Source organism: Conger conger, chromosome 10 (assembly GCF_963514075.1).
Source record: "Conger conger chromosome 10, fConCon1.1, whole genome shotgun sequence".
NCBI classification, from domain to species: Eukaryota; Metazoa; Chordata; class Actinopteri; order Anguilliformes; family Congridae; genus Conger; species Conger conger.
The window spans coordinates 2,296,546-2,310,895 of record NC_083769.1 but is presented as its reverse complement, the minus strand read 5'-3'; the positions used below and the strand labels follow the sequence as shown (position 1 = coordinate 2,310,895).

General features: G+C 44.0%; 1 protein-coding gene across 1 annotated transcript in view; it reads left to right on the top strand.

Annotated features, from left to right (window-relative positions):
- fam50a (family with sequence similarity 50 member A) overlaps positions 1-13,323 on the top strand; it is a 28,983-nt gene extending 15,660 nt beyond the window's left edge. The window contains exons 6-13 of the mRNA XM_061257181.1: positions 2,513-2,579; positions 5,777-5,838; positions 8,202-8,278; positions 10,087-10,141; positions 10,475-10,523; positions 10,925-10,995; positions 11,427-11,537; positions 13,050-13,323. Coding sequence (XP_061113165.1) covers positions 2,513-2,579; positions 5,777-5,838; positions 8,202-8,278; positions 10,087-10,141; positions 10,475-10,523; positions 10,925-10,995; positions 11,427-11,537; positions 13,050-13,058 — 501 coding nt within the window. The 3' untranslated portion in view covers positions 13,059-13,323. The remainder of the gene's footprint in view (positions 1-2,512; positions 2,580-5,776; positions 5,839-8,201; positions 8,279-10,086; positions 10,142-10,474; positions 10,524-10,924; positions 10,996-11,426; positions 11,538-13,049) is intronic.
- The last annotated feature ends 1,027 nt before the right edge of the window (positions 13,324-14,350 follow it).

Below are 14,350 nucleotides of genomic sequence, written 5' to 3'. Positions count from 1 at the left end.
ACGAGGAGCAGTGAGGTGGTGGCTGCCGTGGTCACAGTGCTCGGTGTTTAAAAGGCAGACGTGAAAAACATTTTCTAATTGGCACTATACTTTGTGATCTTTCACAGCCCAAGCACGGTTCCAATGTCAAAAAACACAAGAAAAGATATTGAAAGCAAAAATTTTGCCATTGCTTTGGCATAGTTTACCGTTACATAAAAATATTTCAAATCGTTTAGAAACCTGTATTGGCATAAAAGTAAAATAATTACACCAGTCACCTATTGTAAAATAGCCCAGTGTTATCATATCATCTCAGGCAAATATAGCGTGACCAGAACATTTTGAGTGCACAACCCCATCTGTAACAAAGTTCTTAACAGCAGCATATTTAGAGATTTCATGCCAATCAAGTCTGTCAGGCAGAAGCCATAGGGCAGAGTGATAAAACATTTTAACAGATGCATTTTATAAAATGACACGCAATCGACCAGCATGCCTGGACGTAAACTGCAGGGATTTAACTCCAGACGTCTGCTACTGTGAGATTACACTGCACAATGTCAATGTGAATGTAAATCTTTAATTTGGCTATTAGGCTATAATCTGATTTACAATGTTGACATTTAACTATTAAGATGGCCCAAAATAAAGTTTGAAAATGCAATAAAATTTTTCAGTACTCCAGTTAAAAACAATTTTTTATTTTATTTCTTTTTTTTTTTTTTTTTTTTTTTAAGATACACGACCCCTAGTGCTAAAAAATGGAATGGTATCCATTTACACAAACTGTCACATCCCTAATCTGCATCACTCAACCCCTTATTGGATACTACCCCTATCCCTGTCTAACCCCCCCCCCCCCCCCCCCCCCCCAAAAAAAAAAAAAAAAAAAAAAAAAAAAATTGCACTTATGATGACGACTATATGTTTAGAACAGCAGTCCAGGTGTATTTTTCTTGTTCTGGATGTGATGCTTTGACTTGTGGTAGAACCTATGCACTTGTAAGTCGCTTTGGATTAAAAGCGTCTGCCAAATGACTAAAATGTAAATGTAAATACAATGCTGTCGCATGATTGTGTACTTCCTGCGCCTACCCACGTATAGTATAGCTGTCCACAAGCTTGGTAGCTGTAGCTAAAAAGGCTAGCTACCTGACTAGCTAGCTACACATTTTTTTTACATGGGCATAACCTATTTCTAAACAATCCCACTGGTCCTGACCACAATCAGCAATCCCATTGGTCCTGACCACAATCAGCAATCCCATTGGTCCTGACATTGTTTCCCAGTGTTTCTTGACATTGCGTTATATGATGCTTCTGTGCAGAACAGGCCTTCACGCTTTGAGTTCTATCACTACAACACTTCAAGATTCACGCTTTTAGTTCTATCACTACAACACTTCATGATTAACGCTTTGAGTTCTATCACTACAACACTTCAAGATTAACGCTTTGAGTTCTATTACTACAACACTTCAAGATTAACGCTTTGAGTTCTATCACTACAACACTTCAAGATTAACACTGAGTTCTATCTCTACAACACAAGTTTTGAGAATAACTGGACTTGTTCTCGTCTGTTCTCGTTGTGCATATTAAGCGGCTTATATTTATTAAAACGTATTCCGTGAACAATACTATGAAAATGGTGAAAACTCGGTGACAACACTTCTGGACTTTTCCTAAAGCCACGATTTTGTTATTTACTGAAAAATAAAGACACATTCTTTACACGGAAATCACTGGAAGTCATCTTTGATGGAGAAAAGGTGCAAAGGGTTTATGTGTAAGTGAGAGACGTGTAAGATGGTTGCACAGTAGCTTGTTTAAATGTGAATGTATCTTCAATAACCTATTTTACTTCATAATTTTTTTTGTGTATATATGAAACATTATTTCATTATGTTTTTGAGAGAAATGTAAATCAAACTAATTCTGAGTATAATGAATTGAATTCACTGTGAATTAAAAGGAATGTGTACTGAAATTTTAGAATTTAATTTATGTAAGACAAAAACTTTGCATTGGGAAGAAAAATATTTATTATTCGACTTCAAGTCTCCTGGTTGCCGTGATGGCCCCACACTTCAGATCATAAATGATTCTGATAAAAGATAAAAAATTATCTGTATCTACGTTACATGATCTGTATCTACATGTTACATTATCTGTATCTACGTTACATGATCTGTATCTACATGTTACATGATCTGTATCTACGTTACATGATCTGTATCTACCTTACATGATCTGTATCTACATGTTACATGATCTGTATCTACGTTACATGATCTGTATCTACATGTTACTTGATCTGTATCTATGTTACATGATCTGTATCTACATTTTACGTCTTATGACTATAAGGTTTTCACTTTCACAATTAATTATGTCAAAATGGCATCAATGCATTACATCAAGATAATAACTATTTCTACCTCTTGCAAAGAATTTCTGTTGTGCAGAATTTTGCAGTGTCCTCTCATTTGCAGAGAGATTAATGTTTTTGCTCGTGTGTCTTGTTTAGGAAGAGGAGAACCGTCTGAGAGAGGAGCTCAGGCAGGAATGGGAGCGCAAACAGGAGAAGATAAAAAGTAAGAACCTGCACAAACCTACATTTGGTTTCCATCGATTACCATTGATTACCTACATTAGCATATACAGCAATAGATTACTTTAGGTTGTTGAGGATTATTTCTGATTAAATCACATTACCATACATTACTGTAGCGTTTCACGGCTTGCCTTGTGCTGTTGCTCATCATGTATTAGATAACACTGATATGAGCTGCGCTCCATATCTGCAGACTGGCAGCATTTGCCAGTAAAACGTCACATGCCCCTGTTGTATGAGTAACAGTGATGCATCGCAGGATGCATTTCATTGACTCCATTTGCATGTTTTATTATGGGAATTCTCATCTAGAGTGACATACTATACAGCTTTTTACAGTCCCCTCCAAAAGTATTGGAACAAAAAGGTCCATTCCTTTGTTTTTGCTATACACTGAAGACAATTGAGTTTGAGGTCAAAAGCTGTACATAAGATGACAGATCTGAATTTCAGCTTTTATTTCCTGGTATTATTATCTAGATTTATTAAACAACTTAAAACATGTCACCTTTTGTATCAGACCACCATATTTATAGATGAGCAAAAGTACTGGAACATGCGACTAACAGGTGCTTCTAGTTACCCAGATGTGTCCTGTTAGATTGTCTGGTTAAACAAGAAATAGTTCTGAATGTCTACTCTTGGTTTTAGCCTTGGGGTTTGCCTGTATAGACTGCATTTGTGTTAGAAACCAACTTGATGAAAAGAGAGCTGTCTTTGGAAGAAAAGCAAGCAATTTTGAAGCTTAGAAAAGAAGCGAAATCGATCAGAGCGAGGATAGACCTGGAATGTCCTGAAAAATAAAGAAACCGTTGGTTATCTCAATCAACCATTCGAAAAAGGCTTAGAGAGCAGCAATATAGAGGCTATACCACAAGATACAAACCACTCATTCGTAGAAGGAAGAGATTACAATTTGCAAAGAAGTACAGAGATGAGCCACAAAAGTTCTCGGACACAGTTTTATGGACTGGTGACACCAAGATTAACCCCTACCAAAGCGATGGAAAGGCCAAAGTGTCGAGACAGAAGGGATCTGGTCATGATCCAAAGCATACAAGGTCATCTGTGAAGCACAGTGGAGGAAGTGTCATGGCCTGGGCTTGCATGGCTGCTTCTGGAGTGGGTTCACTAATCTTCATTGATTATGTAACTCATGATGGTAGCTGCAGGATAAAGTCCACAAAAACTTACAGAGAAGTGCATCCAAACTAATTGGGAGGAACGTCATCATGCAGAAATACAATAACCCAAAACACTGCCAACACGACAAAGGACTTCATTATGGAGAAAAACTGGAACGTTTTAGACTGGCCAAGTCAATCACCAGACCTTAACCCAATTGAGCATGCATTTCACCTCCTGAAGAGGGGATTGAAGGGAAAGCCCTCCGAATCAAACAACAACTGAAAGAGGCTGCCGCAAAAGCCTGGACAAGCATCACAGAAGAAGAATGCAACAGTCAGGCAGGCTTGATGCAAGCAAGGGATACCAAAACTACCAAATTTTAAGTGTTATTTACTTTGGGTGGTCTGATACCAAATGTGCTATGTTGTAAGTAGTTGAACACATCTTGGTGTAAATTTCCAGGAAATGGTAAATGGTTGGAATTTATATAGCGTCTTTATCCAAAGTGCTGTACAATTGACATTTACCCATTCATACACACACTCACACACACCAACTGCAATTGGTTGCCATGGAAGGCACCAACCAGCTCGTCAGGAGCCTGGGGGGTTAGGTATCTTGCTCAGAGACACTTCTACACACCCAGGGCGGGATCGAACCGGCAATCCTCCAACTGCCGGATGACTGCTCCTACCGCCTGAGCGCCCCATACTAAATATTCATCTTTTTATTTCAACCCCAAATGTATTCAGTGTGTTGCAGAAACAAAGGAATTTGCCTTGCTGTTCCAATACTTTTGGATGGGACTGTAATATCCATTTGTGCAGCTGGCTGTGTACTGAGGCAGTGCAGTTTGAGTACCATGCAGAAGGGTGTGGTGCAGAAGGGTGTGGTACAGAAGGGTGCAGTACCGTGCAGAAGGGTGTGGTGCAGAAGGGTGTGGTACAGAAGGGTGCAGTACCGTGCAGAAGGTTGCGGTACCGTGCAGAAGGGTGCGGTGCAGAAGGGTGTGGTGCAGAAGGGTGTGGTGCAGTACCGTGCAGAAGGGTGTGGTACAGAAGGGTGTGGTACAGAAGGGTGGGGTACCGTGCAGAAGGGTGCGGTACCGTGCAGAAGGGTGTGGTGCAGAAGGGTGGGGTACCGTGCAGAAGGGTGTGGTGCAGAAGGGTGGGGTACCGTGCAGAAGGGTGTGGTGCAGAAGGGTGGGGTACCGTGCAGAAGGGTGTGGTGCAGAAGGGTGGGGTACCGTGCAGAAGGGTGTGGTGCAGAAGGGTGCGGTACCGTGCAGAAGGGTGCGGTACCGTGCAGAAGGGTGCGGTGCAGAAGGGTGGGGTACCGTGCAGAAGGGTGTGGTGCAGAAGGGTGGGGTACCGTGCAGAAGGGTGTGGTGCAGAAGGGTGGGGTACCGTGCAGAAGGGTGTGGTGCAGAAGGGTGGGGTACCGTGCAGAAGGGTGCGGTACAGAAGGGTGCGGTACAGAAGGGTGTGGTGAGAAGAGTGTGGTACAGAAGGGTGTGGTACAGAAGGGTGTGGTACAGAAGAGTGTGGTACAGAAGGGTGTGGTACAAAAGGGTGTGGTACAGAAGGGTGTGGTACAAAAGGGTGTGGTACAGAAGAGTGTGGTACAGAAGGGTGTGGTACAGAAGGGTGTGGTACAGAAGGGTGTGGTACAGAAGGGTGTGGTGAGAAGTGTGGTACAGAAGGGTGTGGTACAGAAGAGTCTGGTACAGAAGAGTGTGGTACAGAAGGGTGTGGTACAAAAGGGTGTGGTGACAGTGTATGTTCTTTTCCTTTCCTACTCTTCTACGCTTTACTGGGCTGATGAGCTGGAGCCTGTGCAATACTCTCAAAGTGCAAACCTCCTTCAGGTCCTCTTTGTTGAATTGCACCAGGCAAGATCAAATGAGCACAAAGTATATGAATCCAAAACAATTGCATATCTGACCCGGGTCTGAACCATTGCATATCTGACCCGGGTCTGAACCATTGCATACCTGACCCAGGTCTGAACCATTGTAACAAAATGCTGCTGTGATTTCTGTCCTTGCAGGTGAGGAGATTGAGATCACCTTCAGTTACTGGGACGGCTCCGGTCATCGCAGGACTGTCAAGGTGCAATACTTGTATTCCGGGCATAGATGCATTATGTAGTCCTAGCTGCTTCACATAGTGCTTCCTGGTGATCGCTATTCCTGCTCTCTTATGGAAGAGCACAGACCTCATCTGAAAAGGGCCGTTGTGCATGCAGGTTTTTATTTTAGCCTAGCACTAACACATCTGATTCTGTTCATCAATGTCTTGATTGAAGACCAGGATTCGTTAATTAATTGAATCAGGTGTCTTATCGATTGGGCTAAAACAAAAACCTGCCCCTACACCTGCCCTTTTCCGATAGAGTTAGAGTCCCCTGTCATGGACACACAAAGTCGTAGCTGCTTCACATTATGTTTTCATTACATTACATTATTGGCATTTGGCAGACGCTCTTATCCAGAGCGACGTACAACAAAGTGCATACCCATAACCAGGGCTAAGTGCGTAGAAACAACAAATGAACAAACAACAAAGCAAAAGTGACCGAACTTAACTATCCAAATACTGCTTACCTAGCCAACTAAAAATACCGAAACGCAAAGTAAATCACAAAGACAACAATTAAGGATCACAGGGAGGTAGGGAGGGATGGGGAGAGGTGCTGCTTGAAGAGGTGCGTCTTCAGTTTGTGTTTGAATGTGGGGAGAGATTGTACAGTTCTGTCCTCAACGGGGAGTTCATTCCACCACCGTGGAGCCAGAACAGACAGTAGTCATGAGCGTGAGGTGGAGGTTCGGAGAGGCTGGGGACATGGGGGGAGGCTGGGGACATGGGGGGAGGCTGGGGACATGAGGGGGGAGGCTGGGGACATGAGGGGGGAGGCTGGGGACATGAGGGGGGAGGCTGGGGACATGGGGCGAGGCTGGGGACATGGGGGGGAGGCTGGGGACATGAGCGGCGAGTGGGCCTCGGAGGTCATCCGTGCCCGTCGGGGCGGCAACCCTTGAACCCGCTGGTGGACACCAGCGGTGAGGGAGGCTGTTAAACTGAAGAAGGAGACCTTTAAACTGAAGAAGGCGCAAGGCGATCTCAAGACGCAGCCGAGGTGAGGAGAGGGTCCGGTTTGGAGAATTCCATCTCTGCTTTTTGCGGATGACGTGGTTCTGCTTGCTTCATCGGACCGTGACCTTCAGCACGCACTGGAGCGGTTTGCAGCCGAGTGTGAAGCGGCCGGGATGAGAGTCAGCACCTCCAAGTCCGAGGCCATGGTTCTCTGCTGGAAAACGGTGGATTGCTCCCTCCGAGTTAGGAACGAGCTATTGCCCCAAGTGAAGGAGTTCAAGTATCTTGGGGTCTTGTTCACAAGTGAGGGTAGAAGGGGGTGTGAGATCGACATGCGGATCGATGCAGCGTCAGCAGTAATGTGGGCCTTGTGCTGGTCCGTCGTGGTGAACAGGGAGCTGAGCCGGAAGGCGAAGCTCTCGATTTACCGGTCGATTTACATCACAACCCTCACCTATGGTCACGAGCTTTGGGTAGTGACTGAAAGAACGAGATTGCAGATACAAGCGGCTGAAATGAGCTTCCTCCGTAGGGTGGCTGGGCTCAGCCTTAGAGATAGGGTGAGGAGCTCGGACATCCGGAGGGAGCTCGGAGTAGAGCCGCTGCTCCTTCACGTTGAAAGGAGCCAATTGAGGTGGTTCGGGCATCTGATCAGCGCCTCCCTTTGGAGGTTTTCCAGGCTCGTCCAACTGGGCGGAGACCCCGAGGTAGGCCCAGAACCGGCTTGAGAGATTATATATCTCTCCTGGCCTGGGAGTGATGCGTTGTCAGAGATGCTCCTCTGTGTACCACTGTTGTAATGTGTGGTTATTTGCGTTACTGTCTCCTTATCAGCTTTGACCAGTCTGGCCCTTCCCCGTTGACCTCATCAACAAGGCATTTCGTCTGTAGAACTGCTGCTCACTGGATGTTTTTTTTGTTTTTTTGCACCATTCTGAGTAAACTCTAGAGACTACTGTGCATGAAAATCCCAGAAGATCAGCAGTTACAGAAATACTCAAACCAGCCTGTCTGACACCAGCAATCATGCCGCAGTCAAAATCACTGAGTTCACATTTTCCCCCCATTCTGTTTTGCTGTGACATGGGAACATTAGCTGAAGCTCTGGACCCGTATCTGCATGATTTTATGCATTGCACTGCTGCCACACGATTGGCTGATTACATAATTGCATGAATAAGTAGGTGTACAGGTGTTCCTAATAAAATACGCAGTTAGTGTGTGTATGAAATTTGTGGACAAATGAAGCTTATTTTTATATTTTATCAGCAAGAGTGATGCAACCTTTGCAATAAATGATTCCCTCAAGGCTAAATCAGAGGCACTAAAAAGGTCTTCTGAAAAGAGACATTCCCTTCTAAATGTTTTTTGGTATGCAGATGAAGAAAGGGAACACCATGCAGCAGTTCCTGCAGAAAGCTCTGGAAGTCCTCAGGAAAGACTTCAGTGAACTGAGGTAAACCCCTCAAGCTGTTACACACCACCTACTTACACACACACACACACACACACACACACACTCTCTCCACACACACCCCTTCAGCTGTTACACTCTCCACACACACACACACACACACACACACACTCCACACACACCCCTTCAGCTGTTACACTCTCCACACACACACACACACACACACACCCCTTCAGCTGTTACACTCTCCACACACACTGTGGTACCCCGCTGGTAGAGAGAGAGAGAGAGAGAGAGAGAGTAAAATGGTGGAAAAAATTAATTTATTATAATTTTTTCTTTTCCTTTTTTTTTTTCTCTTTTTTTTTTTTTTCCCAGTGCCGGTGCCTTCAGGGCACTTTAGTGTCCAGGACAAACGAAAACCATTCCCTTCTCATAGACGGGAATCTGAGCACAAAAACGGTAAAAAAAAAGGAAACTAGAAAATAAGTCCGTGCTCAAAAAATGAGGGAATTTCAAAAAACGGTAACCGGTGAATTAGGGCGGACTTCAGGCGGCGGGGTTCACTCGCTCGTCTCCGCTGTGGGGCCGTGATCTCTCCGGGGTGTCCCGGCCTCGGGAGTCCGCTTCCCGCCTAGGCGTCTAGGAATCAAATGCACAGGTTAGTTGGCTTCTAGCCGGATTGACGTGCTCACGTGGCGTTCGCTCGGTTGCACTGGCTCCGCGGGTCTCCTCTCGTTCGCCCGTCAGCCCCGCTCTGCTCCCGAGTTCGCCCTTTTGTAGGGTGTTGCTCTCCCCTCCAACTCGGTGCAGCTGTGCCGGGTTAATTGCGAGAGGTTAGTGGCGTGCATTCCGCACGCGTTTCGGTGGTGCTAACCTTGGTGCTGATTCCTTTTCCGGCGCGGCTCTCTCCAAGGTGCCGGTCCCTCAAATACGTCCACGGGAAATATTCCCCGCGAATTACTTTCCCCAGCTCCTGGCGCCGTCGCACAGCCCGCCCCTCTTCAGTGGTGTACTGATCCGTGATCGGGCCACCACAACACACACACACACACACACACACACACACCCCCCCCTTCAGCTGTCACACTCCACACACACGCACACACACACACACACACCTCTTCAGCTGTTACACTCGACCCACACACACAGGCACAAGCACACACACACACACACACACACACACCCCTTCAGCTGTTACACTCCACACACATACAGGCACACACAGGCACACACACACACACACATACACACCTCTTCAGCTGTTACACTCCGCCCACTCACGCACACACACACGCGCCCACACACCCCTTCAGCTGTTACACTCCACACACACACACACACACACACACACACACACGAACACTCCCCTTCAGCTGTTACACTCTCCACACATACACCCCCTTCAGCTGTTACACTCTCCACCCACACACACACGAACACACACCCCTTAAGCTGTTAAACTCCACGCACACACACACACACACACACACCCCTTCAGCTGTTACACTCCACACACACACACACACACACACGAACACTCCCCTTCAGCTGTTACACTCTCCACACATACACCCCCTTCAGCTGTTACACTCTCCACCCACACACACACGAACACACACCCCTTCAGCTGTTACACTCCACACACACACACACACACACACACACACCCCTTCAGCTGTTACACTCCACCCACTAACAGGCACACACACTCACATGAACACACACACACACACACACACACCTCTTCAGCTTTTACGCTCCTCCCACTAACACACGCACATGAACAAACACACACGCACACACACACACACACATTCAGCTCTTCTACAACATTGTTCTTCTAGGTCAGCTGGAGTGGAGCAGCTGATGTACATCAAAGAAGATCTCATCATTCCACACGTAAGAACCCAACACACCCCAGTTACAACAAAAGACTTCACCCGTCTTCCAAACCAACACACTCCCAGTCATAGCTAAAGACTTTTTATTTAATTTTTTTCTGACACTCTATCTAAAGCAACTTATGGTTGATTCGGCAAAGCAGGAGACAATCCTCCCCTGGAGCAATACAGGGTTAAAGGCCTTGCTCAAGGGCCCAACAGCGGATCTTATCGTGGCTACACAGGGGATTGAACCACCAACCATAGCTAAAGATTTTACCCAGACTGCGTTTGACCCATGACTGGAATTTTTTTTAATTTTCCCCCCTGAGATTTCTTGTTTCTCTTTCAGCATCACAGCTTCTATGACTTCATTGTGACAAAAGCCAGAGGCAAAAGTGGTGAGTTATTCATTGAAGTGTTGTATTAAACCCTTTCATGAGGGCATTTGGTTTTAAAACGCTGTGTAGTTATGGGATACGTATCGTCTCAATAGCATAAAACTACTATGTGTGTAAATTCTGCCTGAACTTTCTTAAACTTTCTGAAAAGCTTGTTATCATGAAAATGAGAAGATTTGCAATAAAAAGGCAACTGAAGACAACATCATTTCTAAAAGAATCTTATTCCAAATAAAAGCCAGCTGTTTTTAGTCAAGGATGTTTTATCATTGCATTGGCATGTATTTTGTATATATAAGCACTCAAAATGTTGACATCTTTGATAGTTAGGCTAACCCCACATAACCTTGTCTGTGAACGCTGCGTGCTGAATAACTAGAAATGGGCTCTTCTGACTACAGGACCGTTGTTTAACTTTGATGTGCATGAGGATGTGCGGTTGCTAAGTGATGCCACAGTGGAAAAGGATGAGGTGAGTACTTATACAACCTTCCTTCCCAGTGACTGCATGGTTTTTTCACTCTGTTTTCTAAAACTGTAGTGTAATTTGTGGGAAAAATGTGCTGGGATGTTGGTGGCCCTGTAAGAATGATGAAGAATGACACGGCAGGGTTCCAAATGCACATGGTGATGTCACAGTACAGCCAGCTTATTAATGCACATGGTGATGTCACAGTACAGCCAGCTTATTAATGCACATGGTGATGTCACAGTACAGCCAGCTTATTAATGCACATGGTGATGTCACAATACAGCCAGTTTATTAATGCACATGGTGATGTCACAGTACAGCCAGCTTATTAATGTGCATGGTGATGTCACAGAACAGCCAGCTTATTAATGTGCATGGTGATGTCACAGTACAGCCAGCTTATTATGAGCCTGTTGCATTCCCCTGTTTAGTCTCATGCAGGCAAAGTGGTGCTGAGGAGCTGGTATGAGAAGAACAAGCACATCTTCCCCGCCAGCCGCTGGGAGCCGTATGACCCAGAGAAGAAATGGGACAAATACACAGTGAGTGGCTTTTTCTCTGCTCTGTCTTGCTCGTCAGTTTTCTACACTGCCCTGCAATAGGCTAAGTTAAATAAATGCTCTCAAAGAAACTCTGGGCCCTTTCTGCAAACATTACTAACTACTAAGAGTGGGAATCCTGTATTAAAGTATGTAAAGTCATTTACATCTAGGGCCCAGTCACACAGTACCCGTTTCCTTCTGATAAACTATCAGTGACTCAGTGGAACAGTTTGGCATTTCTGTGTGCTCAGTGTTGTCAGTGTGTGGAACAGTTTGGCATTTCTTTGTGCAGTGTTGTCAGTGTGTGGAACAGCTTGGCAGGTCGTGTTGTAGACGCAGAGATCATTTGGATGCTGGAGTCCAGGCTTGAAACAGTGTTGGATGCCTAAGGGCTGATTGTCCTTAATGTAGTCTTATGTGCTAGATCATTTATGGCCACATTCTGTGATATAAACAGTAGCTGATAAATGCATTTGTCTTGTAGCATTTTATTGTAGTTTAGAGTAAATCGGCCATGGTGCATATAGGGATTGGCTGATTGAGCCAGGGGTAACTGGTGGCAGCACTGTTATTAAATCTTCTACTGCCGTAGCCTATCCTATAGAGGTTTGATGCGTTTTGTGTTCAGAGATGTTCTGCATACCACTGTTGTAATGTGTGGTTATTTGTGTTACTGTCACCTTCCTGTCAGCTTTGACCAGTCTGGCCATTCTCCTCTGACGTCTCACTAACAAGGCATTTCTGTCTGCAGAACTGCTGCTCACTGGATGTTTTTTGTTTTTCACACCATTCTATGCAAACTCTAGAGACTATTGTGAGTGAACTCCAGGAGATCAGCAGTTTCTGAGATACTGAAACCACCCTTGTCTGGCACCAATAATCATTCCACAGTCAAAGTCACTTAGATCCCATTTTCCCCTATTCTGATGGTTGATGTGAACATTAACTGAAGCTCCTGACCTGTATCGACACGATTTTATGCATTGAACTGCTGCCACGCAATTGGCAGATCATCTCATGAATAAGTAGCTGTATAGGTACCTAATAAAGTGCTCAGAGTGTGTATTTCAGGTCTTTTTCATTATACCATGAATGTCCCCACAAAACATAATCAGTGACCACTTTATTAGGTAGACCTGTACACCAGCTTATGAATGCAAATATATAATCAACCAATCATGTAGCAGCAACTAAATGCACAAAAGCATGTGGACATGCATGCGGTTAAGCTGAAAATGTCAGAATGGGGAGGAAATGTGATCCAGTGACTTTGACCGGGATAGGACTGTTGGTGCCAGACAGGCTGGTTTGAGTATCTCAGAGACTGCTGATCTCGTGGGATTTTCATGCACAACTCTATAAATTGGGATAGTGGATAGGCTACAGCAGCAGAAGACCATAAATCGTACTACAATACCGAATAACTTGCTCACTGAGTGTACATATGTTAGATTTCTTATTTGTTTAAGCCGTATGCTACATGACCAAACACTTTTTTCTTTTCTTTTTCAGATCCGGTGAAGAAAGAAAACAACTTTGTCATTTACCCTTGACATTTATATTAGCCTTGAACATCTTTGTCCTTTTAAAACGTTCCTGTTACTGTTGTCTTGATGTAGTTTGATTCTTGTAAACATAAAACTCAACGTTCACAAGTCCTTTTAGACAGGAAAGTACATGTATCCCTTGTCCTTTTTTTTTTTTCTTGAATTTTGTCTGTGCCAGTTGAACATGGGCGTGGACCATGCTGTTGTGACATAAATAAATCATCACATCGTTTACATTGCATGGTGTCGCGTCTTTGGGGATCTGTTAAATTAAATGTCTAAATTCACAGTTTACTGACCGTTGTCTTAACACAGCCGGAAATGTTTTTATTTTAAGCCATACAAGATAATCTGATTTTTTTTACCTATTTATTGAAGCTGCTTTCCGTGGCAACAATGTGTTATAATCCAGAAAGTGTCATTTTGGAGAAGTGCTCCTCTAGTGTGAATAGTGTGGCTCAGTTTTTTATTTAAACGAGTACATTTGTGGGCACCAATTTTATCAAGCATGTGTGCAAATGTACAAAATTGAAATACTTCTAATGAACCCAAGATATTTATTGAATACGTAAATATACTGTAAAATATAAATCATTTAATTAGTTACTTTAACAAAGATTACATGATTAGATGTTGAATCCATAATGTAATGTACACACAGACTCACCACATATACACCAAGTGAGGTTGATAAGCAGGTAGCGTGTGTACATTGTAGCTAGAGATTCAAAGGAAAAAAATAAACTAGTCTTGTTAGTACTGTGAGTCAGCTGTATTTTGTTAACACATTTCACAATATACAGTGAGCCCCATAACATTTGACAAATCACTTTATTTTTTGAACACGATGTCATACAGTGGGAGCAATAATTATTTGATCCCTTGCTGATTTTGTAGGTGTGCCCACTTACAAAGAATGGAACTGTGTAGAATTTTAATCATAGGTACATTTTAACATTGAGACAGAATATCAAAAAATAGTCCACAATAACAACATCATATAAATTTTATAAATTTAATATCATATTTTCACATGAAATAAGTATTTGATCCATAGAACAATAGGACTTAATACTTGGTGGAGAAACCTTTGTTGGCAAGCACAGAGGTCAGACGTTTGTTGTAGTTTTTCACCAGGTTTGCACAGATCTTGGGAGGGATTTTGGTCCACTCCTCTTTGCAGATCCTCTCCAAATCCTTAAGGTTCCGAGGCTGTCGCTTGGCAACTCGAAGCTTCAGCTCCCTCCACAGATTTTCGATGGGATT